This window comes from Tauraco erythrolophus, chromosome 23 (genome assembly GCF_009769465.1).
Source record: "Tauraco erythrolophus isolate bTauEry1 chromosome 23, bTauEry1.pri, whole genome shotgun sequence".
NCBI lineage: Eukaryota > Metazoa > Chordata > Aves > Musophagiformes > Musophagidae > Tauraco > Tauraco erythrolophus.
In genome coordinates, this window is record NC_141487.1 from 4,553,240 (window position 1) to 4,581,097 (window position 27,858).

The following is a 27,858-nucleotide window of genomic DNA, read 5'->3' on the forward strand; positions in this document are numbered from 1 at the left end:
CCGGGCGAAGGCAGAACGCCTCGGCAACACTCCTCCCCGCACACAAATTCCACCTTCGGGTCAGGAAAAGGGCCCAGAAAGAGCCCGGCGCCCCCTCCCCGCGGGGCCCGGCCGCCTCCCGCCCGCCCCCTCGGGCCCCGCAGACCCACCTCATCCGCGCTCAGCTCCTCCATCGCCTTCCTCTTAATGGTGAACGGAGGGAGGGCGCTTTCCTCCGCCCCGACGAGGGGCAGCTCCGAGGAAGCGCTCTCCTGCCGCCTCTGCCCCTCGGGCCGCCTCACAAGGGCATCTCCGGGGCGGCCGCGCCGCGCCGCACCTCGCCCGCCGGCAGCCGGCCCCGCCGCCGCCCCCGGCCCGCTCCCCGCCGCCCGCCCGCGCCTCAGCTACCGCCGCGCCCCGCCGCCCGCCGCGGGGAAACCTCCCCGCAATCGCCGCAGCCCCCGCCCGCGCCGCGGCCACTGCCCCGCGCAGAGATTATTCATCAAAACAAGAGGGCGGCGGCGGCCATCTTGGGGTGGGATCACGTGAGAGCGCGCGGCGCCGCGGAGGGAGCCGGGCATGCCGGGCCCCGCGCGGCGCCCACCAATGGCGGCGCTGGGAGGCGGCGCGCGGGAGGGGCGGGCGGTGCGCGCCATGGCAACGGGGGCGGGGCGGGGCTGAGGGGAGGCGGCGGCGGGAGGCGCGGGGCCGGGGCCGGGGCGCGGGTCGGTGCGGGGAGGAAGGCGGGAAGGAGCGGTCTGCGCGCCGGTGGACGCGTCGCCGCTCGGCCGGAGGCGGGAGGAGCCCCGCAGGTACGGACGCCGGGCTCCAGGCTGGGGTGCAGGCGGCTGACATCAACCCGTTTTCATGGGTCCGTGCGTGCGCCGCTGCTTCAAGGTGCCAGCCCGCTCCTGAGGGACGAACGGTCGAGATGCTGCAGGCTTTGGTGTGATCGTTGTGTACAGTCTGTGTAACGCACCGCGCGAGGACGAAAGCACTGCGCCCCCAGTGAGGCCTTTGCCCTTTCGAAGTGTAGTCTGAGGTACTTTTCTCCTTTCTTGTGTAAAAACACAAACTTCTCTGCCCCTAGTTCTTTCATTACACCACAAAATGATATTTTTGTGGAAGATACTCCTCTTTTCCTCCTCTTTTCCTCCTCTTTCTTTTCCCTGCCCTCAAAAGGAAACTTCAGCTGGAGACCAGACCGGAACAGCCAGGTCTGCGCTGGCTTTCAGTGAATCGGACGGTCGCTTCCAGCTCTGCTTCTTTCATCGGTTGTACCCCACGTCGGTGAAAAGCAAAGGGGTTTTGGCAAGTTGCTCTTTGGGAAGAGGACAAACAAATGGGAGTTGCGTCAGCAGATTTTTGCTCCAGGATGCACAGTCACTATTAATAAGTTCTTAATAGGCAGCTGTGTGCAGCGCAGCACAGTCTGACTCAGCAAGTGAAAGAATCCCACAAAAGGAGGACAACAGGATGTTCTTAAGGTGGAAGCAAACTGATCTGTATGAACAAGGGACAGAATTAAGACTTGCTTCCTTCTCAGTGCTTCGCACTGCGAATAATTATAAAGCAATAAAATTGATCAATTTTTTTTATGCATGTGAGGCAGATACAATATTTGGTCTTGTGGTTTAGTATCCATCTTCCTTAACGTACCCTATTGATTTATAGGTGTTTGAACAAAAACTGGTTTTGATAATTTAACCAAGGTGCCCAGAAAGGGAAACAAATTCATTCGTAAATAACTGGATCACAATATAGTTGTCCATCTTTTTGTACAACATATGCATATTGTTACCTTTGATTTTTAGATGGGGTTTCATATCACATTTCTGTATCTTCTTGGGATTGTGTTTCATTTTGGTGTGTTTTTTCCCCCCAATGAAGTTGGGGCTATAATCCAAAACACATGATTTCACTTGCTGGTTTGTTCTTATGCTAAATTGTATAGTCATGGCACAGAATAGTGTGCAAGAAAATGATTAGGGGACTACACACAAATTTATGTTTTAAAAGCTTTTGAGTAAAAATTAGTAACCTTCAAGTTACTTCTCATGATGTTAGGGAAAGAGTTACAGTGCTCTGTTTAAAAGTAGTCGATATAAGTGTATCACAAAGACCAACTTTTAGAAACAATAATAACAAACTACCCTCGGTGATAGACTCCTTATGTTTTTATATATCACTTGTGTAACTTTTTTTTTCTATTATCATTAGAGAAAGTGGTTTAGAGTCTGTGAATGCTGGCTGTTCTTTTGGTTTTTCGTTGTCTGTTTTGAATGTAGAATCCAGAAGGCAATACATTTCTGTACACCTCTATAAAGTACTTCCACATGCAGCTGGTGATAGTACACATCGTCAGCAGTTGCACTAAAAAGCTTTGAGGTTGCTTGATGAAAAAGTTTCACCATCAAAGCAATAGTGTAAGATAATTGAAGTGGTCTGAAACATCTTTTGAGTAAAACCCATCAAGTGCTTCTCTGTAGAGTTTTGTTCTTGTCCCACCTTGACTTCCAGAACATGTGACTGCTCCCTTTCTTTTTTCACCTTGCATTTCAAGATGTTTAATTTGTATTTTGTGAAAGTATGTGAATTGTTTTGCATATAAATGAAATTAGGATAAGCAGTTTCCTTACTGCAATAGCTTCTCCCATCCTCAAGATCTCCAAAGCATCCTCAAGCGAGTTCTGCAGAGCATTACCTGCTTTTAAATAAACAGTTTGAAGTAGGAAGGTAGCAATGAGAAAAGCAACATCACTGCTGATAACTCTTCTATATTTCTAACAGTAAGGACTTCCTAATGGGAGCCTTACAAATGAATTATACTTCTAGTCACACAGGTTTCTAAGGTTGCATTTTTCTGATTTCTACCCGGAATCTCCCTCTGTATTAACCAGAGTTCTTAAGGTCATCATTGCCTTTCTGTGTTGCTTCTCATGCACCTCGTACTGGAGTGCACAGCTTAAAAGCTGTGGAGCTTGTGAGTATCTGCAATATTTAACACTCAAATTAGGAACCTCTGCAACTAAGTAGAGGCCATGCGCTGCGGAGGTGCCATCTAGTGGAGTGACGACATCTGCGTGGCTGTTGCTGCCTATTGCTAATAGAGAGAACACATTAATTTGTTATTTATATTAGAATAACATGGTATCAGCAGTTTTGTTTTCAAATTAATACTCAGTTCCAGAAGGAAGACACAGTCGGGATCCATAGAATAAACACCAGGCATTTTACCGCTGTTCTCCCACATTTCCCTAGCTGTATAAGAAATACCAGTTTTTTTCTTCATGTTTTGGAAACTAGCTTAAGTTTACGTAGTTCTCTAGTAATTATACTGTGAGTTCCATCTAACAAAAAGCCCTCCAAGCTTCAACAGGTTTTTGTCTGCCTTTGGTGGTAGCTTTAAGAATTCTGAACTGACAAGAAATAGTATCAGAGAGGTGCCCTTACTTATATTTTAAAATATCAGGGATTACTTTAGGATTTTTTTGTTTGTTTGCATAGAAAGTAATTAAGTTACTAAGCTTAAGCCAGATTTAATCAAACTCTTTTCTCTTTCTAGTGTTAATGTTAGTGTTACCAATATGCAGAAACTCATTTCACTTAACTACCAAGTTGATCTGACTGCTTAGACATATTGACTTGAGGCAGAATAAAACCTACTTTATGCAACATTACACAAGGTCAAAAAGAAAAGCATTTAATTGAACAGATGTATGCAAATAAATCTTAAGTAAAGAAGCATTGTTTTCACTCTGGATATGGGCTGATAGAGTTCAATTATTTTGCAGACTGGAATCTGCGTGGATTAATCAAACCTATCTTCAGTATTCTGGGATTTGATCACAGGCTGGCCTCCTCTGGTAAGCTGAACTTAATTATTTTGAGAACAAAGCAGCTATGGCACAATATAGGACCTTACATTACACATTTAAGATACAAACAAGTGGAGTTAATGACTAGTCTGCATCTTAAAGAGAAGCATTTTGAATAATAAATCTGTATCCTTTGTTGTCCACTTCCTTTGCTGTTTTCTTCACTTCTCTACCATTTTTCCCCCTGTTTTGTTTGATGTTGGCATGCCCCTTTGGAATAGGCATTTTTTTCTTGTTTTGATTTAGACTTAGTTAACTAGAGACCCAAGCTCTATCACTTGTGTGTGGGTTTGTTGTTTTTTTCCCCTCCAAAACCACGTTCAGAAGTCAGGTACTGAAGATTGGTTTGGGGTATTTATTAGCAAAAATCAGATCTTTAACACTGGCAACAGCAGACTTATTTCGTGAGCCAGAAGCATCAGACCATTTAGGTTAATAGGTACAAGGAATCAGTTCTTGTCCATACAGCCATCACTGGACATCAGCATGCATAGTCTCCTGTATATAGCTGTCTCTCCACACAGGAACCAGTACGCATATTCAAGCTCTCTTGAAGACTTGTTTACATACTTGATTCTCACAACGAAGCTCCTACCAGAAAGAAAAAAAGACCAAGAGTATAGATCTATGTAGTAATCAAAGGAACTGCTTCTAAACATGAACACAGATCCTTTGCCGTGCCTACTGACCACCACTCTGCTGCCAGGCTAAGAAGTTATGCTTAACATTCTGAATTGAACTATACAAGACAATGAAGGTGTTCCAACTAAACTAAAAATCAAAGCAGAACATGCCCTGTTTACCATCCATTACAAATACTACAGAGCTAGAAGACAACTTGCGCACACCATGATGACATTACAGAGCTTATTTTTGTCATATAAAGACAGAATCAGTAGAAATCTGAAGTAGATACCAAATGGAGGTCATCTCCTTCAAGCCAGTGAGTCCAGCCCCTGTTCTTCTTCTCACCAGTCTGGACACAGACAAGTTTGTCATTTTCCCAGGTAACTAGGCTCTGTGGAAAAGGAGAAAAAAAAAAGTGTTTCTCTATATCTTTGCCTACAAGAGTATTGCAGAACTGAGATAATGTCCTTTCTTCCTGGATAAAAGGGGACCTATATACTACTCCTGAGGGAAAGTGAAACTCCTTGCCTGTAACTCAGGCTTCTACCTCTGGGCTGTATTACAAACAGTATACTTGGAACAATTTCATCTGAAGCAGTTACACTGACCTCTTGTTCACAGGCTCTTGATTTCACATATTCAGTCTTACCTTGCATTTTCTGTTATCCAGGCCTTTATTATCTTCGTCAAACTCTTCTCCAATTTTGAATTGAAGCAAGTAATCTCTGAACGTGCTAGTGGTATGGATATAAAATGAATCACCGTCTTGTTTGATCACTTTCTGAGGCTTCAGCACTTTCGCTATCTTGCGTGTTGCAAAGTCAATACCTTGGACAGGAGGCAAAAAGGTCAGAGTTGTATTTTTCACGAGCCATTTTGACAGCCAGGACTTACCTTTCTTACTACTAGAAGCATTTCTTAGATAGTTTGACCTTACTGATATGCAAGGTTTTGTTTGTTTGGCTTTTTGTGGGTTTTTGTTTAAAGCTGTATGTTGCACAGATCAAGTCATGTTCTTGTGCAACAATTGAGTAAACTGGTTTCCAAAGAGAAAACACACAATTCCTATGCAAGATTTCTAGGACTTGGAGTCAGAAGAGTCCTTTTAGAAGTCAGGGAGAGTTGGTTTTCCCCCACATAGACATCCCAGGCTTGGTCTCAAGACTTAACCCCTGCTTAGCTAGAAGGAATAGTTAATGCCTATTCTCTTCCCCTGTCAGAGGATAGGCATTATGTGAATTAACAAGAAATCTTTGCACCTTATACCTTAAATAGGGCAAAATGAAGGGCACTCCTAACATGAATTACTCGGGCTTGTTTTCAGGACATGCCACTTGCTATTAGGACTTTTTAAGTGCAAATAGGAAACATAACACTTGTCAAAGGATTTCCTGGTTATCTGTAATGATCAGTCACCTTTACCAGAATCCCAATGTTCTTGGTAATACTGAGCTTAAAACAGATTTCTAGGTTTTTTTCTCTCTCCAGTGAATGTTTGTTTCTTAGAGGAACAGGCCATCTATTTGGCAGGTAACTAAGTTACATTGCATCCCAATAGCATGCTCCAAGTTGGATTTTCAGGAAGGGGAATGGCCAAAATAGAGGACTGTGTGTTAATTTAGTAGTTTTCATTACTTAGATTAAAAGCATCATTTGACAGGACCACGAGCTGTTTCTCACTTCATGCGGGCTGGGGTTGTGATCTTCTTGAAGGAGTGTGTTCAGATGCCATGTGTTGGACCATATGGCTCGTTTTGCAGCCTGTGTTTGAAGTGGGACTTCATTACTCTGTGCATTACAGAAGTGCTAGAATCTGTCAGTCGTGTTTTCTCATGGTTACAAGTTTATTTTAGCACAGAGGGGTTTGACTTCAGTACTGGCAACAGCCGTACCTGTTAAGCCTTAGCATAGTTATAAGAATGTATAAGTTACTTACAAATCCATTCTTTAGAGGGAGGTGGTTAATTAAAGGGGAGGCTAGGCTTGAGTAGCCATGCCCTTACCTCTAACCCTCTAGTTACTTAGCTGATCAGATGTTAGCCTCTTCCCTCTACTTGCTCTGGCAGAAAAGTTTTTCATTCTAGCTCTACTATATTGATTTCAGTCCTAGTTTTGTTCAGCATGCTGGCAACCAAGCAGGAGTAACTAAAGATAGGTTGTAAATCATCAACAGGATTCTTTGTCTTCATAAGTAAGTTCCTCAATTGCATGCTGAAAACAAACTGCATTTTTCACGAGATTGGTAGTTACATTTCATTTTTAAAAAGCCCTTTACTTAGCTAGACAATGTCTACTATCAAGGAACAGACCAAATTTCTATTCCATTTGAAGACATTAACACACTAAGAGTATGTTAGTATTCAAACTGAGGAATAAATTCTTATTATGGGAATACTTCTTTCGTTTTTTTTCTAATTGATAACACAACAGGATTAGAAACAGAGGAGAGTCCTTTCACCATGTCAAAGATCCCAAGTAGACAATTTAAGTAGCTCACCCAGCATAGATACAGCCAGAAAACAGATTTGGTTCTAGTTGTGTACACAGTAGCCAACAAGGGACACTAGTGGTCATCAGTTTACACAAGTCAAAAAGGCAGAAAGGGCTGGGAGAGGCAGGGGGAAGAGAGCTGTGGCAGTCTGTAAGGAGCTTTGTACAGGAAAGCTAAGAAAGCACTGAGAACTTCCTTATTTCCCCATTAAAGCACTGTTAATCTCTCTCTAAAAGATCTAGGTAAGAGATTAGCTTCCAGCACTCCAGAAAAGGGACGGAGAAACTTATCAACAAGTCATAGTAATGAGAAAAGTATTTTGTAAACCGTTTAAAGATAAATGACACCAAGCTAAACAACTGCCTGGAAGTGGCAAATACCCAAGCCCTTTTTTTTTACTTAACATTTAATTAACCCTACAGAACCTAGCAGACATAGGTTCTCTAAGTTTGTGCTCAAAAAGCAGGAGAAATTGAGTGAACAGGGCACACTCTTACCTGTCTCTATAAAAAAAAAATAAATCTGTTTTTAACAAGTACTAGGCTGAGAAATTCCTGACAGCTGCAAGGACAATTGGGTGGCAGGCTACTCTGTTTATTAAGAAACAGAGATCCTTCCATTGTTTTTCAGAGAAACAAAAGCTTCAGCAATATCTAGTTTATAGAAGAACTCAGACTCCTAAAACTCAGGAGGATCCTTATAGGGGCAGGGAAGAAGGATAGAATTAGGTATTTTCACCTACCTAAGGCCACCATATAACCTTCAAAGTTGTCATTGCTGATAAGGTTCCAGGTTCCACTGAAATCCACAGGCATTGCCAGACTGTGGAAAAGACACAGTTAACCTCTGACCAAAAAGCCAAAATGAAGAAGTAGTTTTCCAACCAGGCCTTATATAAGGAAGACTGTGGGTGGGATTATGTCCCAGAGCCTTTCTGATGGAGGGCAAGGGTCCTATTGCTGAGCCAATAGGTGAGAGGGTATTTGTAGATGAGCTTCAGCTGCACTGGAGGGAAAAGTTCAGTTTCTGAAATCTTTGTGTGGAGCAAATGTTAATAGCACAGGAGTCACAATGCAAACAAAAAACTGGTTTAAACCATATGTGTCCATCTTGTATGCTTTAAAGGAAATAAGGGATGGATTTTGTCATTACTAAAATTCCCTGCATGTATGTTAGATCTGTGGCTTTATGATCTGAAATCTACATATTCATAGTAGTAGGCAGCATCGTTGTCCAGTGCTTATAACAGAGAAGTGAAAGACAAATCTCGTTGGTATATGTTATTTTCTGATGTGACTCTCAACATAGCTCTGCTGTGCCTCAGTTTACCTACTTATGTTCTGGTTTCTTTAATGCTGTTAGTTATATCCTAGTTAAATGAACATACATATACAGAATTCTTCATTTTCTCAGATCCCTTACCAGCCAGAAAATTTATGTAACAGTTAGGTATGAGACAGCAGATCTAGAGACCTGAGCACAGGATGCAGTAGGTAACCTTCAATGTTGGACTTTATCTTGAGCAAAGAAGTGAAAGAAATCTCTTAAGTGATGACCCAGCAATGTGTTTTGAAAAGTGAATCAAGAATGCTTGACTTCGAAGAGAAAGGACCTAGGAGGAGTTTGGAAGTGAGATTTTCTTTCCTTTAGAAGATACATAATTCTCCAGTCTCTTGCAGTTCCTCCATCTGTGGTTACTTTTTGCAAACTGTATGCTTTATTGTTACAATTTACCAAGTGAGAAATAAGAATTTAATAATCCTGAAAAACTGGGCACTCCGGAGTTGCTAGATACAGGAGAGCTAGATAACTTTGTACCTTAGTTTCCTCATCGGTAAAATGGGGAAAACAATCATTCCCAAAGTCACACGTATGTTTTGAGCATTAGCTTAATCCCACATTTTAAGTGGTCCGATGGGACAGTAATGAGCACCACAATGGAAGCTACGTTAAAAGAAAAACCCAAAATGATGGGCAAGGGAAATCTCAGGTGTTGCTCCCATAGTAAAAGGGGAATTTGGTATTCTGAATCTTGAGTGAGGAAGCTCTCCTATAGCTTCTACATTTATTTGTTTACTGACTCAGGTTAGGCTGAATAAAAAGATAATATTTTGCAGAGAAAATTCAGTTTCCCTGAACTTTGGCTACATTTTTGGGGCTGACAGTTTGACCCATATGACTCACAGAATCTTGCCAGTGGGAAATTAAGACGTCAAATCTTGTTTCCTGTTTGCAGATGGATATTGTTCTCTAGCTATACTAAACTAGGAAAGGCACAAAGAAATGCAAATTAATGTTTCCTCTGGACTCAAATAGCAACATTTCACCCATAATTTGTTATTATGGGGCTATGGTAATAAAGCATTGTTGCGATACTGCTGACTTCTTCCAAGACAAGTCAGTACCTGGATAAATCCTGTGTAAAAGCCTGGATATAACATTTCAATTGAAAATTGAGATTATGCAGATTGTCAGGGATGTGGTGCTTCTTCCTGTAAATCAGTACTTCTCAAACTAAGGTTTATAGAGGGTACTACAGTTACTATTTCAAGGCTCAGCCAAATCATTGCCCATGGAACTTGCAGTAAAAACTGCCAAGTGCCCTGGCTGCATCCTGTGATGGTTCATTTCTTTCTCCCTTACGAACTCCCAATTTTCTTTTTGTGGAAGGAATTTTTTTCCATTCCCTTTGTAATGGCTGTGCAGCATTGAGCATCTTACACATTCCATTGAGGATGTGGCCTCATTACAGAACTAGATAAAGTGGTTCCTGCTGCTGTTGCAGTATTTATAAAATATTTTGAGTTTGAATTACACATGTGGTGTAAGTGCTGTGTGTTCTTTTAATAGAGCAGAACCAAATGCAGTGATGTAAAAAAAAGCCTCATTTTCGTTTGTAGAACAAATATTGTAACTCTTCTACAAACAAGTTGAGTGAACTGCATTATTCACAAACCTTACATTTTCAAGTATACAGAATCTCTTTTAGACCTAGTCTACTCTTGAAAGTTGTACTTGTTTAACATTTTTGAATATGCCACATCACTGACTGTGATGCTGATACCTACAACTGACTGGAACAATAGATTGTCAGTGTCTGGTTACTTCTAGTGTTGTAACAGTCAGGGTTCTGGATCCCACTAGTAAAACAAAAGATCCATATGCAGCAGTCAGTGTAATTTTTGAACTATGTTGTGGTTTTTATAGACAAAACTGTACTGACATCATTGTACCTACTTAAAAATCATGCAGTCATCAGACATCAGATTTGGTTAATAACAGGATGACCAAAATTAGCATATTACATGCAATTTATTTTATTGAAAGACCTATCACACATAACTAGATTAAAACCCAATGAAATACAACTGTGTGAAGACCAAACCTTTATAAAACACCCCACTGAATTTGCAGTTTCTCTAGAATTACACAAATTGCATCAAGACATCCCAGCATCATTTATATTTCAAAGAATAAACCTAAAGTGCAGCTTTACTCTGAAAGGTGACCACATAAATAGGGTGCTTTCCCATTAGAAAGATCTGCTCTGTTTATTCAGAAGCACGCTGGTTGACTTGAGTACTGAAAAGAAATCTTTCTTGCCCTCTCTTCTTGTCAGTCATAAAGACAGACAGCAGCCAAAAGAGAAAAGCAGATCTCGTCCTTTCCTGTGCCCCATCAATACTTTGGTTACCTTCAATCCGTTAGGGCAGTTTGACTGCCAAGGTGTCACGGGGGCAAATTTATCCATCGCTGCTACTGACGACAAGCGAACCCAGCCTTGTTATCAAAGGACAGTGTCAGTTTGCCTGGCCTCTAGGGGAAAAAAATGGCAGACTGAGCACATTTGATGCAGGAATCACCAAGAAAAAGACCTAAGAGCCTTTGATGATACGTTCTGTCACAGTGCAGTTACAGCTGCACTTCTGACTTGATTTTATTACACTAAGCTCCTTGTAGATTCTCTGTAGACAGCCACTTTTACAGGCTGGAGCTAGCAGAACACAGATGTTCTTCTAATGTACGCCAATTGCAGAATTTCGCGTGGGGCTCCAAGCTAGCATGCCCAATGCTAGCTCCACTGCAGGTTACAGCTTTTCCTGATAGTGCTCAACTCCCCTGCTGGGTTTTAGACAAGCCTTGCAGGCCCCAGGGCCACTTGTGATGTTCTGTGTTTGGCTTCTGGCTTCCAGACTCCCCCTAAGCTCCCAGGGAAGCCTACACTTCTGCCTCAGCTCTTTGGGGATCCTCTGCCCAGGGACGGAGGATGATGGGTTGTCACAGTTATGGCCCTGGAACGTGTCCCTGATTCTAGACTTGCCCGACAGCATCTAGGCTTCCTGCCCTCAGAGTCTCACGTTCTGCTGGATTTGTTGATCTGAATAATGTGAGCAGAGTCATCTTGTGGACATTGTATGAAAAAGCTGTTGATTCATTAGGGAGCATCTTGGAAACCTTGACATTTTAAATAAGGCACATAATACAAACAAAAATGGGATGATGGCAAATAAAGGGAGGTAGAATTCTATCACCATGACATTCACAGTGCCTCTCTAGTTTACAGCCAATATACTGTTAGATTCAAAACCAGATTTCTAGCAAAGAGAAACACTTCTGTACAGTCTTACTATCCTCCATTTCATCTCAATTCCAGTTACAGAAAAAAATTCTGCCTATATACATTTGGCTCAAAAGTAAAAGCTCATTTATTATTTGAAATAAAGCGACAGCTGTCTAAGAATCAGTGCAACAACACTATTATTAATTTCTATCCATTAAATCAATGGCTATAAACCAGTTTCTGAAGTAGGTCTGTGCTTTTATCAGAAACAGTGCTGAGCTTAAGGTACAGCTCTGGAAACAACAATGGAAAAGTAAAGCACAAGGTAGTCCTGGGAGCAAACTGGCTCAATATTTGAAAAGCGAGCAACTCAAAGCACGGTATATCCAGCACCACTTCAGCTAGAAGGAAATTTTTCCCTTCCAGGATAGAGCTAAATAATTTCTTTGAGGTGCACCACATGTTGGCAATTTTTTAAAAAAACGAGTTACATAGATTTACTATCAGTAAGTGGAACATTTTGAAATTAAATGGCTTTGTTAAGACACGGTAAGTTATTAAAAATATTTGTGTTAGTATTTTATAAATAGCAGTCAGAGCAGTCTGAGTTAAAACTCATCAGAATGTTTTCATTTGTTTTGTTTGTTAATTTCTAATTCTCATATGCAAGTGTGAATTCTTATACTTAGTGACAAAATGTTTAAACGTGAAAATCTTATTACTGGATTTAAAAAGGATTGTGTAGGTCCAAGTATTGAGTGCACCAAACCTCAACAGCAACTACATACGTACTAAAGCCACAGAACGAGCCCACTATTGACTTGAAAAAAAAAAACCAAACAAAAAAACCCAACCCCCCAAAAGCACAATTTCCTGTCCTGAACTGTGGCTTTTTTCACAGCAGAAAGTCAGTGAGTTGTACAGCGCCTGTTAGTTCTTGGAATCACTGGCATGTTTCTGTAAGGGAGCCAAGACAACCCCAGCATTCCTGTCCTCGCTCTCCGGACTATACAGATTATTTTTTTCTATGTATGCTTGCACTACATCAGGCACGAGGTACCGAATGCTCTGGCCCCTCCGCAGTGCTCTCCTGATCTTGGTGGAAGAAATGTCATTTGTGATCCATTCTTCCACAAGGTGAATGTTATTCTTATGTCTCCATAAAACATCAGATTCATAGATGAATTTCTGAACACTGTTTCCGGCCCTACTGATGCATACAAGGCCATGGTTTTCCACAATTTCAGTGATGTCCTCCAACTTCCACAGATTGGGGATCCCAAAAGACTCCAGCATGTCACTTCCACAAAGCAGTTTAACCTGCGGGACACCTTAAAAAGAAAAATAAGTGAGAAACAGGGTTTGGTTTAAGCCATCAGATTTTAGCTAACTTGATGGGACATTTAATTTCTAGGCTACCTCTCTGCATCTTTGGTTAAGGTGAGACAATGGAATGAAATTTAAAAAGATTCAGAGTATATCATTTATAACTAGCAGTCTCAATAGAGGATTTTTCTGAAAAAAAAAAAAAAAAAAAGGTCATGGGAGTCCCTTTGTTCAAAAGGCCTGGAAAACAAACTCTAATATGCTTATTTAGCCTTGGGGTGAGGATCCCTGTGAGGATCAGAGTAAAAGAAAATGCAGAGAAAATTCCAGAATAGCTGAGTATGAATGGATACTGCAATGCTGTTAAAACGTTATCCGACATTCCATGGAGTTACAGAAGAGCTGGCTTTTATGGGACAGGGGGCAAAGGGGATTATGTAAAAGAAAAGAAAATACAACCGAAAAAACCCAGCCCCATAAACTGTGTGGCCTGACTTGAGGGGACTCTCTTCCAGACTATGTTCTGTAGGGAATCTCGAGAGGCATGCAGATATAAACCACCTTGAAGTAATGGAAGCAAAATTGAGGTGATGTTCGACATTTAATACATTTACTTTAAACCATTATCAATTAAACAGTAGAATTTGGGAAGGTTCAAGGGAAGAAGTCAGGCAGAAGTCAAGATTTGCTAAATATATACATATATCATAAAAATATAAAGGATTAAGATGGTCATTGTGCAAGGCCATTCAAATTCTATATGAATACATATAATTGTACATGTTAAGCTAAATAACTAAAAATAAGATCAAAAATCAATAAGCAAAATGAATGCTACCTAAAATTACAAAGCCAAGCTATATCTGTTGGATGAAGTTTTAAATTACAATTTTGAATGATCCTGTACCCAGATACATTTTGAATTTCAGGACTTAATCCTGTCCTTTCTTGCTTCCGCATCTTATAATATGACCCAAAATTCTCAGCTGTAACTGCAGTATAGCAAAGTTCTGAGGTAAAATGGATAGCTTAGAGCTGTTTCAGTTCAAATTTCTATTATCTTGAGCATTTTTCATGCCCTGTATATTTTACCCTTACAGTCAACTCGTTAGGATGCCTACTGCTTTATGCGGTGGGATCTAAGGGAATAAACGTATTCAGTGAAACCAGAACAAAGAACTGGCATCAAAAAAGTTACTCATCAGCACAATTCCCTTGAAACAGCAAATACTGTTAGGTGTTTAATTTGCAAACAGACTTAACTTTTTATATCTGGACTCTGATTTTTCTTTTTAACGGGCTCATGCCTGTTTGGTTCCTGTTTCCTCTTCCGTCCTGGCCTTGATAAAGGTATAGCATTCTGCAGACTGTTGGTGGGATCAGGAGATAAAAGCTTTTGATGATGGTACCTGCAAAACAGATGCATTTTAGATATTTTAAAGATGTAGGAAAATACAGAGAAGAGTATGGCCTACTAATCTTTGCACCACTTCCTCCTGCAGTACTTTCACAGACAAGCCATCCAAGAACTGATCTGCTGGAAGAGGGACTTGTGAGTGCTGGCTCGTAAGATGGTCGGAGCGCAAAGATTCCAAAGCAACAACTACAAGGTTGGTTTATTTCTTTTTTAATAAAAATACATTTTAAAAAGAAGGACCTCGGTGACATAGCAGTGACTGAAGGAGTAAAAAACTTAAAACTTCAAAAAAGATACTCCTGCAGACAATTCTCGTGCCAGCCTTTAAATACACCGATTTAATCAGAATCGAATGAGGGAAGCTTGCATGGGTCTACCCTATGCTAGTCTCCTGTCCTTCCTCATGAGTACTCTTTCAGCAGAAAAATTCAATAAAGCCTAAGAAACAATATATCTTAAAGATTGTTCCTAGCCTCATTTCTTGTACGTTTAGGACTAATGGTGCAATCTTTCATTTACAACACTCACATAAATAGGACTTCTGACTCCACTAAGTCTATTCGTATGATTTTGAGTTAGCCTTTTAGTTAGTATTCTAACTCGTTAGAGCTAACATGACTCCTTTTCCTTCTACAGGTTCTTGAGATTTTTTAGGGTTTTGCTGAAGAATACCTTAAAACTTTTAGTGTTTCCAGCCACTCACTCTGGCTGCTTTCCCAATCATCAACTTCCACCCAATCTGAGTTTTTTGTAGCTAGTTTTGCCATAGTTACTCGGTGATTCGCACTGATCAGACCTTTCTTCTTATATGCATCACCCACTGGTGAAATTATTCCTTTGATTACTTTGTATTTTCCTGTGGAAAAAACACATCACACAAGAACAAACAAGTTGTTCAGCAGATGTTACTTCCGCTGTATTGTATTTAAACTATTACATAACCATTATTCACTGCAACCTCTAAAAACACCAACACCAGCTCTGATAGCCAGCCCAGTGGAAAAGTACAGTATACTTCTGCCACTGTGCAAGGCAGCACAATTAAATATTTAGTAAGATATAGTAGAAAGATATATTTCTATAAAGAAAACCTATAAAACTTATGCTTTAGCTCATTAAAATTAGTAATAAGCAACACATACGTAAGACTCTTCTCTCATGTATTTGGCCTACATGATTTTGTATGACACATACACGCACACACTAGCTTCAGTGTCTAATTAGTATGTCCAAAAATATCTGTCGCTGTCAAACAAACGGGCATTCATATACACAAAATATTCACCTTAACATTTCAGTGTCTAGTTATCAGAGCTGTTTCGAGTGATATCAATTACCATCCTACCTGTTTCATGAAAGTAGTCTTTAGCCAGCTCAAATAGCCTTAGATGCATGTTGGTGATGGGATTGAAGGACCCACAGGCCAGCAGTACTACCTCAGTCTTCTTGTCAGGATCTTCCATAGCTGTTCCTTGCAGCGACAGAGGGAGTGAAGAATGCTGGTGCTAGTTACCAGCCACTACAAGAAAAGAGGAGATTAAAAAATAGTTATTCCTACTTATTTGTGCTGCCAATAAGCAGCAGATTTCAAGATTACATTGAACACAGTATTTTCCTTCCATCAACATTTGGCCTGTCATTGTTGAGGTGATACTGCAGGATCCAGTTTTTAAGAGATCAAAACCACTGCCTGGTGGCTCTTTCTGGTTATCCCTGAACAGAGACACAATGCAAGGAGCTGAGGCAACAGTGGCATTATGTTGCAGAAAAGAGGATAATTCTTCCACGAGGCTTCAGAAATCAAGGATGTAAAGTGAGCGTGCTAGGAAGAAGACATACATAATAGATAACTGAACCCAAATTTGCCTTGCCCATGTATTATCGTAGCAGCTGCTATTCCTTCCTGTATGCAACAGGAAGCATCTTTTAAAAGGAAACCACTGAAAAGAGGCTACTTGCCTGAAGAGAGGGCAGCACCCTGCCCGTTCTGAAGAAAAGCAGCTCGTGCAGGAAAACTTCATGAGGAGAGATTAGATTATTAGAACTTCAAAGATTTGTTAAGATGCCAAGAGACACATCTGCAGGGCTGCGTTTTGCATACTCTGGGCACGCTGGAAGAGACTGCTATGGACTAAAGATGAAAACAACCAATGTTCTTTGTGTTGCAGAAAGTAAGTGGTAGGTGTACCATCAGAACAAATGATAGAAGAATAGCGAATTTAAAAAAGTTTAGTGAAAGCTGCAATTAAATACCAGATATTTTTTCCTTTTTTAAAATACAACAGCATTGTTCCAATTTTGAACCTCAGTTTCAGAAAGCCACTTAAGAACTGGTGAAAACAAGGAAATGTCACTACTTATCTTTTGCAACACTACATGTATTTTTGCTTCTCAGTGTTCTTTTCTTTCTTGAGAATATTCTGGCTTGCCAAGATGGTTTACCCTAGCCTGGCTCTGAACAAATGAAAACTGGAATACGTGATGGGCCATTCTCCTGCTCTTGCTGTTTGTGAGATGTCCCAGACATCTGTGTTGAGCGCTGAATAGTCTGCCATTGCTTCTGCAGCAACATCACTGCCTGTAAAAATCCCTCAAGGTCACCCTCGCGTTCTGTGTCCTTCACAAAGAAGCTGAGTGATGTTCTCAGCCACCACAGTGCTGAGACACCATCACAGCTGAATCTTGTAAAAGCTGCTATGTACCAACATCAAATAGCCCCTGAATAAAAGCACGTCTTGCAAGGCTTCACGTTTTGCAAGTGTTAGTACTTTTCTGTGTTTTTAAGAGTTTCACAAACTTTTAAAGTATTCTTTATTACTGCAGAGTAGTTCAGCGTTTGAAGGGTTTGGAGTTACTTGGAAGGCAGTTCTCACAGGGGCATCAGCTAGAGGAGTTACTATGGGAACAGCAAGGAAAGGAGTTGGACTTGCCTTTGTAATGCACCGAGCCCTACTTTCTAAAGAAAGTGACTCATGCTGCACATTTGAAAGGGGTTTATTTTCTCCTTTCAAAAAAAAAAAAAAGGCAAGGGCAAAAAGAATAGAAAATTTTAACATGAAAATATATAGTGCCTTTTCTGGAGTTAGTCAGATGTCCTTTCTCACACCAGGAGCTAACTTTACACTCTTCAGAAATAGGCAATTATTGCATCATATACTCACCGTGTAGCACTTCATGTCTGCATAGAAGATGAGAACATGAAATAATTTAACAGTTTGCACACACCCTCGGTCTCCTGACTGACATCCTCTGCCTAGCACTGTTTTCACGGAAAACAGCTGCATGGTTGATGTGGAGAGCAGAGAAAATGACAAAGAGGTATCGCCCCATGATCACCCCCACTGCTGTCATCCTTACAACCAGTACAGCACCATCACAGCCGGGATCTGCTTTGTATCAAACGGCCTTCACATAACTTTTTGGGGAACGCTGCGCGATTTGCACATCCCAGGAGAGAAGACGATGAGGTTCCAGTGATGATGTAGGACATCCTGGATCATTTTTTCTTCTTCAGAAGGAAAACTATTGTGCCTTGCGATGTACTCCTTTACGTATGCGCTTACATATAATCTCACGGTGCTGACTCATAACCTCACCAGCATTTCGCAGGTGCTACTCGTCGTCTTGCTGGCGCACGGCTGGCGCGGACGCGTATGTGCACTACAAACCGCCGAAGCATCCCTACGGAACCATCCCAAACCCAACCCGATGGTTTCTGGGGATTAGCAGGCGCGCAGGCTTTGGCCGACCCCATTTGCATCTCGGACGTCACGTTTATTAACCACAGATCCGCGGAACGGGAACACCGTTAAGCGCGGGGTTACGGCGCGCGGGCTGCCGCTGGAAGCTCTCGTGCCCTCCTCCCCCCGGCTCCCCGCCGCCACAGGCCCGGACAGCTGCGGCCCCCGAGCCCACCCAGCCCCCCCGGGCGGGCCCCGCCGCCGCCGCCGCCGCCGCCGCCGCCGCCGCCCGCGCTTACCGCCCGCGGCCCCGCCGCGCCGCCCGCTCCGCGCACCGGGCCCGCACTGGGCGGGGCGGGGCGGCGCGGCGCGCTCTGATTGGCCCGGGCGCGCCGGAAGTGGCGCTGGCCGGACGCGGCCCGCTCACCCCGGGTCGCGCTGCGCTGCCGCGGCCTGCGCCAGGTGAGGCGGCGGCGGATCGCGGGGGGTCCCGGCGGCGGGGGCTTGGGGGATCCTCGGCCTTCCCCGCGGGGGGGTCGCGTCTCCTTGTCTGCCCTTGTCAGTGCACAGCGCGGAACGGGCTGGCGAGCGGCTCTGCAGCCGGCGGCGCCCGCTCCCGTTGGTACCCACAGCAGCAGGAATTTCCTGTGGAATGCTGCGCTTCCTACAGCGCGCGAGTCTGGCTCGGGGGTTCGCACGCTGCAGGCATCTGCATCCGGGTGGTTGTCTCTTAGATCGCTTCCCGCGGGCAGCCGAAGGGTGGAATCGGTTGTTTCTCATAGCGGGATCTCTGTAATTCGCTAATTGGGCTCAGACTTGTTTGTTCTCCTGTGCCGCGGCTGTTCTCAATTATCGCCTTGATGAGCTGCCTCGTGCTGCAAAGAGAGCAACCCAGTACACCCAGCCTAACGTTTCGCTGTTTCCCCTGCAAGGAGTCTCCAAGTGTTTTGATGAGACGTTACGTCATCAAGGGGTTGCATCATTTTATTGATGCTTGGAGTATTTTGAAATAAGTTTTCAGTTGTTAATAGACAAAAATAAAATATTCTTTCTCCTAGGAGTGTCATGTAACGAGTGAAAATTTTCATGTGAAAACAGAAAATGGCTTCAAGAGGAACGACAGAGACCAGTAAACTAAAACAAAATTTGGAAGAGCAGTTGGATAGATTAATGCAGCAGCTTCAAGATCTGGAGGAGTGCAGGTAATAAAAACAGATGCTTTCCTCTTATATGGGAATGTTTTTCTTACGTGATTGGCAGAATAAAGTGGTACTTTTTAAAAATCTCGTGAGTTTTTAGTTCTATTTTGTGTTTTGCTGGGGCTTTATATTTTTTAAATTGAGTAGGATGTTTGTGTTAGGTAGTAAAAATTACTTTGAAAAACCTTTATTTTTATTAAGATCATTCTGTTTATCATCTCGAGGAAAATGCGGGCAGAAATACTCATTACTGGTTTCTTTGAAATTCCATATTTCAGTGTGACTTTTGAACTTTTAGTAGCTGTTCACAGAATTCACAATTTTTATACGGGCTTTTTCTTTTTTAATAGCAGCAAATAGCTTTTGTGTCTGCTTTGTTTTGACTTACAGTTATGAATGTTTGGGGTTTTGGGGTTTTGTTTGGGTTTTTTTTTTAGTTTACCTAAAGTTTTAGTGGTTTGTTTGACGTGATTTTGCTATAGGTTTTTGTGGGCTAATAAAATTTGAGATAGACTGAATTACCAAGGAAAAGCTTTTTTTTTATTTCAGTACTTGCACTTAAATATCATGTGTGGTTTTAAATGCTTTCTCTAATTCCAACTTGTCCAAGCAGTACCTGTTTTTTTCAAGAACTGAAAGGCTTGGTAGTGTTGTACTTTGAATTGGGCAAGGTTTAGGCAGCAGGATCAGATATTCCTGCATAACTTGATGTTTTTTGGGTGAGGAGATGGGCTTTTCAGGTAATTTGATTCACCATAGCTTTGAGCAAGACAATCTCACTGCATATTTTTGTTGAGATGCAGAATACTCAACACTTGGTGCGGTATTTAAAAGCACATTTTGCAGTCGTCAGGGCCTTTTTAATCAAACACCACAAGTGCACGAGTGGCTGGAAGGTGGTGCAAAACCAAGAAAACTCTCTATGCGTTAGCAAATAACAGTTAAGAGGGCTAGAGCAGAATAATCTGAAGGGATGTGAATGTTTTCCTTGCTTTCTGAGGAAGTATGTTTCATGATATTCCCTGATACCCTTTCCTCCATGTTAACATCTCAGGTTTAATCCTGTGAATTAATGTGTCTTGTTGCATCCTCTTTAGAGAGGAGCTCGATGCAGATGAGTATGAAGAGACCAAAAAAGAAACTCTAGAACAGCTGAGTGAGATCAATGACTCGCTGAAGAAGATAATGTCTGGAGATATGACTTTGGTGGACGAACTCAGTGGAATGCAACTGGTAAGGATGACATGTTACTAAAAATAGTTTACATTGTACCTGGACTCAATGAAACAGAAAATAGATACAAGCAGTTCATTATAATTTTTAGACATGCATGTGTGAAAGCTAGATCTAGGTATCTGATGTTTTTATTATTTGATAGATGTGTACATGCAAAAACTTGATTAGTCTCTTCATTTTAACAGGAAGAAAATGTTGAAGAATTATAACCATAACACTGTAGGAAAAACTGGGCAATTGTGGGACTAATATATCAGATCCTTAATATTAGAAAATAACACAAAATAATACAAATCAATATAAAAGGTGTGAGGGACAATCCAGGACTATATATATATCATGAGAATTAAAGTTCATGCCTCTTTGTTAGAAAGAATAAAGATAACATTTCATGTGCTTTTGTGGCTGATTTATATTTCAGAGATTTATACCAGTCCAAATGAAAAGGCTGTAGGAGTGATTGTGTTACTTTAAGTTCTTTTAGTGAATCGATCTTATTTTATGCAGGCTTCCAAACTTTTGATCTATTTTGTCGCTTTTTAGGTGTTTAGTTAGAGCATTGTTTGTTCCTTCTGAGCCATATGTTTTAGGGGTTTGTTTCCAGAGAGATCATGATTTGTCCAAACATACCTGTGGTGAGACTTAACCGTAATAGTTTTGATACTCCATAGAGGATTTTGACTCGCAGTAGGAATTTACCTCATCATTTATATTCTGCTTGTCCTTAAAAGAGCTGTAATCATTAGTGTGAGCATTAAAACTGCTGAAGATAGCTTAGCACATCCACTTGTGGTGCGTTAATACTGGGAAGATGTTGGAAATTATTAGAAATTAAGGCCTGGACTGTAATGAAAAGTTTCACAGCTCTTTCTCAATGTGGTTGCACTAATCAGTAGATTTTTCAAGCCATGGGTAAAGGTCATATGCTTTTTCATCTCGCTTCCGCGGTTATGCAAAAAAAAGAAAAGCTGTCTTTATCAAATGATGCAGAGGATCCTAATGAGGTGCTTTCGAGCCTTCATTAATCTTGTCAGCAGCTATAGCTTGTAACTGCTATTAGTCGTGGTCATTCTTGCTCTTTCCTTGTAGGCAATACAAGCAGCCATCAGCCAAGCCTTTAAAACTCCAGAAGTAATTAGAATGTTTGCGAAGAAACAGCCAAGGCAATTGAGGACAAGGTTGGCAGAGGTGAAGGTTTCTGTTTTACTGTAAAAACTGTTTATTTGAGCTAGACTGATTTAAATATGTGATGATTGCAAGGAGAGCACCAAGTATTTTGGAAACCTTGGTGGCAGCATCATAAGGAGATAGAGAAGTTCTCTTTCAGAATTTGTGCAGTTTTAAATGTTCATTGAGGTAATGGGAACTACAATGTGTATTTCGTGAATTATCTTCTATCTTGGTGCTTCGAAACAAAAATCATAGATTTTTTTAATCTATCACACATAGAAAATGTGATTAATAGTGAACTAAGTATAAATGCAAATAAAAAATGTGAAGAATATGAATCTAATTGTATTAAGGGGCTGGAGAGTGCACATGATGTTCCAGAGATCTAGACTAAACTTGAGATCCAGATAAAGTGAAGTGAAATGTGATTCTTCCATGTATCAGTGATATGTGAATCCGTAATTTTGAATGAATAGCAGTCTTTGATTAAAAGAATTCAAGTTTGGCGAAAACAAGAATGCTAAGGCTAGATGAAAAGAGTATTTGCAGAATGGTCAGAAAAACTTCATAGCCATCTTTTGAAATATGGCTAGCTCTGTCCCTTACTTCCAGGGGTACCACACTTACTGATGATGTTTTTAGGCTATTGCATTGCTCATACTGTTGGGTTGAGTGAAACTAATGGGAAGCATATATATTTTATTTCCCCTCCACCCCGGTATGCAGATGGACCGAGACTTAATGGTGGGGAAGTTGGGACGAGACCTGTACACACAGCAGAAAGTGGAAATCCTGACTGCCCTCAGAAAGCTCGGTGAGAAGGTAAGGTGTTGGTATGATAGTTAAGTGAATAGAAGTTTCTGTCTATGTGTTGAAGAGGAATTTGGAATCATTAAAATAAGAAATTACAACTTTTGTTTGTGAACAAATGATGAAATGCAGCTTGCTTTTGTAGTACATAAATGTCCTTCCATTGTAAGGCTGAGCTTTCTGGAGCACTCACTGCTGAACATAGATCAAATAGTATTTTACGTTTATATAAGGTAGTTTCTGCTTCAAAATGCTTTTTAGGGTAGGTCGTACGAATGAATTGCATATAAGCTGGTACAAGTTGGTGATATTTGTAAAAGCTACAAAACAAGTCTTTTACTGACTGACTTCCACCTGTCCACCTGGCAGGAACTATCCAAGACCTTGACATGCATTGAGCTTTACTTAGTTTTGTGTTGGTGATGATACATACCTCTTGGTGTAAGATAAATAAATTGGAGAGAGGAGTGATAAACTGATTGTTTCCTCCATGAATACATCAGTGGCAGAACAATCTCTGTTTTTTTTACCACTAGAGGGAGGAAGAGAAGTTGTTATTTCTTTTTCTTGATGGGATATGAAGAAAATGGGTTGCTGTGTACAGGAAGATATCTAATCCTCCTGGCCCGAGTCCCTTGGATCACTTCACACAAACCACTTGGCCGTGCTTTGCCATATCCTCTTATCTTTTAAAATGATCAGTAACCTACTTCACAGAGGACTCGCTAGGATAGTAATTTCACATCTGTTCTGAATGTGAAAAATGATGGTAAATACTACATGTTTGTCTGCACAATACTGCAAAATGTTAAGTAGTTAGATGCTTGCTTACAAAGCACAGCAAAGGCAGGTAAGTAATACTTTTTCCCTCATTCCAACGTAATTCTGAATGCCTGTACCTGATTGTTATATTTTTAATAAGTAAACTGACGTCAGCAGTGTGGAGAGTTTGACACGCTTATGCTTTGCTTTAATAAGGATGTATATCTGAGGCTACTTAAGTGAGCGAGTTTTAACTTAGAATATCTGAACCTTCCAAATGTAGGTTACTACTTCATTATTGTAAATATTTTATGGGCATCTGTCACAAGGCATCAAAGCACGTACATAAAAGCAAAATACATGTGTGCAAATGTCACTTAAAGGAAGAGAACTGTTTCTAGGTCATTGACTTTTATCATGGTTAAAGCTGGTAGTAACTGCATATTTTCACTTTCCTCAGTAGATGATACGAAGCAAGTTCATTACTGTATTGACTACATGACAAAAAACTAATAGACATCTTTTGCTTAGTTTTTTGGTACAGGGTAAAGTGTGACCTTTCCATCAAAAATTATCACTGGAGGTCAGCTTGAAACTTAACAGTGCTTGTAGAGGCATGTCTGATGTCACTGTCCTTTCTGGACTGACAGACGCCATTGAGAAAAAATTCAGTGATGGGAGGAGTAGCTTGCATTTTTCCTTTCACTTTTAATATGTTAGATAACACTGCTGCTTAAAAGCTGCAAGCTGAGAATCGCTGTAACCTGTCGTGGTTTGTGTATATGCCCATGTAGATGATGGCAGTTACAGTGGTGGGAATGTGCACAGTTAAGGTACCAAGTTCACAGTTATGGCCCTTCTTGATTTAGCTCACTCCAGATGATGAGATGTTCTTGTCAGCAAATGCTGGTACAGCCCTGAGCCAGTTTGAGAGAGTCTCCGCTGACCTTGGTAAGTTTTCATTCTCATAACTTCCAATTTCTTTGCCTCATTGAACACTGATTAATAGAGATACCTGTGATTCCCCTATGAAAGAGAAAATACAAACAAAATATTCATGCCATTAAATTTTGATGGCAGTTTTCTATTTTAGTAGCAATGAAACTCTGATACGCTATCAATGAGAAAAAAGTAAGGCAATAAATGAATCCCGTGCCAAATGTCCATAAAAAGCCAAGTGTTAACTCATAATGCTGAAGGTATGAATTGTCTCTCTCAAGCAAAGATACCGCTCTTACAGTTAAACACAGATTTTTTTTTTTTTTTTGCATTAGTGACTTTCTTGGAGACCTATTTCCTCTGCTTGATGCAGAGAATTTGGCAATTATTGGCATATTGTCAAAATACAGCTTTAAAGCACTCTTGTTGCCATGACTGTCAGAACTCCAATCATACTGACAAGACCAAAAGTTCAGTTGTAACATGCATTACGTAAGCACAATAGTTCATTCTAGTGTTACAGTTAGAACTGTGATGAAAGAACTGGGAATGGTAGGAACGTGCCAGACCAGGTCAGGGTACAAATAAACTGGCTCTGTGACCTACCTTTCAGTACTCCTCCTTCTGAGGGTGTGAGCAGAGTGAGAACCCTTTTGTTGCCAAGAGTACTTCATTAGAAGCTCTCTGTGTGTGGGGTGGGTTGACTTGGCTGGCTACCAGATGCCCACCAAGCCACGCTCTCATGCCCCCTCCTCAGCAGGACAGGGGGAGAAAATAAGAAGTCATGGATCGAGGTAAAGGCTGTTAAATAAGCAAAGGCTGCGCACAGAAGCAAAGGAAAACAAACATTTATTTTCTACTTCCCATCAGCAGGCAATGTCCAGCCGCTTCCTGGGAAGCAGAGCCTCAGTACGTGTAGCAGTTCCTTTGGAAGACAAATGCCTTAGTAACAAATCCCCCATCTTCTCGTTTCTCCTCGCTTTTATTGCTGAGCATGGTGTCATGTGGTATGGACTATCTCTCTGGTCATTTGGGGTCAGCTGTCCTGGTGATGTCCCCTCCCAACTTCTTGCCCACCGGAAGCCTACTGGCCTTTGGGGGCGAGACAGCCTTGATGCTGTGCCAGTACTGCTCAGCAGTAGCCAGAACATCCCTGTGTTATCAACACCACTCTGGCTACAAGTGCAAAGCGTGGCACTGTGTGACCTGCCGTGCGGAAAGTTAACTCCATCCCAGCCAAACCCAATACAACATGGCTGGTTTCAGACCTGTCACACCAGTATGTATCCCTTTTTTTAAAAAATTAGGTCAAGTGTTCTAGTTTCCAAAATGTAGGTTTGATTTCTTTTGATCTCAAATTTTCACTTGATTTAAATTGTATATAAGGAAATGCACAATTTCTCCTACTGCTTACTGAAAATGTTTTTTCCTCTCATAGGATCAGGAGACAAAGTCTTTGCTCTAGCAAGTTTTGAAGTAGAAAAGGCAAAACAGTGAAGAGGTGCGTGAAGCTTGTGTCTCTCCAGTTATCAGCAGCATTGGACTTCTGTCATATTGCATTTGTTTTTTCTATTTTTAACATGTTGGAAACAAAAGAAATGCAAGCAAAAACAAAACAAAAAAAAACCAAACCTTAAACCACTTGGGTTCTTAACGAGAAGATATGAAGTAAACAGCCTTAAGTGCACTTTGGAACATTGGTGTCTGAACCCCTTAGTAACATAAGCTCTGAGGCTGAACACTAAGGGGTACTCTAAAAACAAAAGCGTGATGTGACTGTCTCTGGAAAGAATCAGCCATGTCGAACGTTTCTGAATGTGTATTTCTCTAACTATTAAAACGTAATCTTTTTGCATGTGGTTGTAGCAAACAGATCTTTTTCAGGAGCAGTCCTAATGAGTGAGTGGTTTTCTGGGTGATTCTTCATCTTGCTCTCAAGTCGTCTTAATTTTTGCCTGGACTCCCTACCAAGTGGTTTGTACTGGGAATGCACTGAAGCTTTGAGAAATTGACACAGTTGATTTGAAATGCCATCTTTCTACAAACTGTTTGCAGAAGACCCCAAATGAGACCGTATGCTGATGGTTGGCCCTTGGCTGCTCGTTGGCTGTGCAGATGAATGAGTGCCATTGTGTCCCAGCCCGGACTGACAAACAATGGAAGCCCTGTAGGGTGGCTTCTGGAGTGATTTAACCTTCGTATTGAAATGGCTGGGAACTGCTAGGAAATGGCAATGAGAAGCCCTTTCTGTGACCTCTTACTGTAGCTCTGGGTGTGTATAACTATATATACGCCCAGTATTTCTGAGATAGCCTGAAATAGTTTGAAAGTACAAACAAGTTTAAAACGGGGAAAAAGCTCTCGTTAGGTGATTGGTGCAAGTGTTGCCCAGTCTATTAGATGGTGATGCTGTGGGGAGGGGAGAGTCTGTGCATCCACAGGAAAGGAGAATCCTGAATAATCTCAGAGCGCAGGAGGATTTAAAATCTCATATTGTTGAATTTTTAGCTCTGAGTGTGGAGAAACTACGTGAGACTCTGGATGTGTGTTTAACTTCCTGATCAACTATTGTTTGTAAAATCAGTGTTAGGCATCTTGTTCTTAAAGTACTGGCTGCTTCACACTTTAATTCAGTACTTGGTAGCATTTTGTCTGAGCTGATTGGAAGCCTGTATCTCACTGAGAATTTTTTCAGCTTGAGAAATCTGCGTTTCAGGTCTGCTCTATCCTTGGTATATATTCAGGCACTGATCTAATGATATTGGCAACCGAAAAAAAAGAAAAAAAAAAAGGCATTTCTTAATCAAGTTTCATACCTGTTCTTATTTTACCACTAGTTAGAGAAAATGATATGGATAGAAGCAGAAAGCATTTTTGTGGTCATCTTAGCTATTAACAATTTTATCTTTTTCCTCTGAACAGAAGGAGGAGAAAAGCTTGACATTTCCTTATGAGTATTGCTTTGTCTGAAACTAAAAGCAGTAAATCCTAAGTTCTTTAACACATTGTAGTTGCATGTAGATCTATCTGTTCAGCTTACGGCTTCTAGCGGTAAAAAAAATTGAAAAAAAAATCTCCTGCAAAAAGAGTGATTTCCCTCTATTTCTGTGCAAAGAGAGTTCAAACATTAGACAGTTTGGGGTCCTTTGGACTATATGTTTTAACAAGGAGTTAGCACTTCTGTACTTTGGAGAGCTCCTGAGTTGCAGATGAAGTCAGTTCCCCTTCCCATGAGGTCGGACAGAAATGTATCAAGAGAAGAAAGCTACCATTTTGCTGCTTAAAACTCCCTAAATTACCTGTTTTTTCTGATAAACTTATTTTTCCTTAAATGAGAGCAAAGTACAATAACCAAGTGCCACAGAGGTTTGTGCCAACTCTCCAGCAAATGACATTAAAAAGAGGTTTAAAAGAGATTCTGTTTAATCTCTACCTATATTGTGAAGGTGATACGTGTGTCTTCAAGACAGATTTTATGCTGGTTTTAGTGATTGGGTATTTTTTTGACAACGTGTCTTACTTAAGTTTTAGCCATAATTTTTAAGTGATCAGTGAAATGCAATAACTACCATCACAAACAGTCTGTTGCTGGGAAGAAAAGGCTGGTGATAATACTGGAAAGATGAGAAGAATTCCTGGGTAATTGTTTCCCTGTTGTTAGTGCTTTGAATGATAAAAATTAAGAAGTACATGTACTGAAAGGATGATATAGTGAATTCTTCTAGAATTAGTAATGTTTTATAAACCAACTTTTAAACCCAAATGTTGAGTAGATTCAGTCCC

The 27,858-nt window shown here is 41.1% G+C and overlaps 4 protein-coding genes across 7 annotated transcripts in view; 1 reads left to right on the forward strand and 3 right to left on the reverse strand.

Moving 5' to 3' along the window:
• Positions 1-265, reverse strand: part of UBE4B (ubiquitination factor E4B) — a 39,781-nt gene extending 39,516 nt beyond the window's left edge. For all 3 annotated transcript variants that reach the window (XM_086625817.1, XM_086625816.1, XM_086625815.1), the window contains exon 1: positions 150-265. In XM_086625817.1, the coding sequence (XP_086481943.1) occupies positions 150-173 (24 nt within the window). In that variant the 5' untranslated portion in view covers positions 174-265. The remainder of the gene's footprint in view (positions 1-149) is intronic.
• Positions 266-4,397: 4,132 nt separating this feature from the next.
• Positions 4,398-11,603, reverse strand: RBP7 (retinol binding protein 7). The gene is made up of 5 exons (XM_009977555.2): positions 10,670-11,603; positions 7,718-7,797; positions 5,134-5,312; positions 4,774-4,875; positions 4,398-4,448 (listed from the first exon to the last, which is right to left on the reverse strand). Exons 2-5 carry the CDS (start codon positions 7,788-7,790, stop codon positions 4,398-4,400), a joined length of 405 nt encoding a protein of 134 aa, XP_009975857.1. The 5' UTR covers positions 7,791-7,797; positions 10,670-11,603.
• Positions 11,598-17,461, reverse strand: NMNAT1 (nicotinamide nucleotide adenylyltransferase 1). Its single transcript, XM_009977556.2, has 5 exons — positions 17,441-17,461; positions 15,625-15,798; positions 14,952-15,135; positions 14,126-14,271; positions 11,598-12,867 (listed from the first exon to the last, which is right to left on the reverse strand). Exons 2-5 carry the CDS (start codon positions 15,740-15,742, stop codon positions 12,467-12,469), a joined length of 849 nt encoding a protein of 282 aa, XP_009975858.1. The 5' UTR covers positions 15,743-15,798; positions 17,441-17,461; the 3' UTR covers positions 11,598-12,466.
• A 917-nt stretch (positions 17,462-18,378) lies between these two features.
• LZIC (leucine zipper and CTNNBIP1 domain containing) lies at positions 18,379-27,776 on the forward strand. Of its 2 annotated transcripts, none has more exons than XM_086625659.1 (7): positions 18,379-18,421; positions 19,018-19,161; positions 20,256-20,391; positions 21,484-21,582; positions 22,291-22,386; positions 24,006-24,087; positions 25,514-27,776. In XM_086625659.1, exons 2-7 carry the CDS (start codon positions 19,061-19,063, stop codon positions 25,570-25,572), a joined length of 573 nt encoding a protein of 190 aa, XP_086481785.1. In that variant the 5' UTR covers positions 18,379-18,421; positions 19,018-19,060; the 3' UTR covers positions 25,573-27,776. The 2 variants fall into 2 exon arrangements, with proteins under 2 accessions (XP_086481785.1, XP_086481786.1); XM_086625660.1 differs by lacking the exon at positions 18,379-18,421 and adding an exon at positions 18,499-18,517.
• Positions 27,777-27,858: the final 82 nt, after the last annotated feature.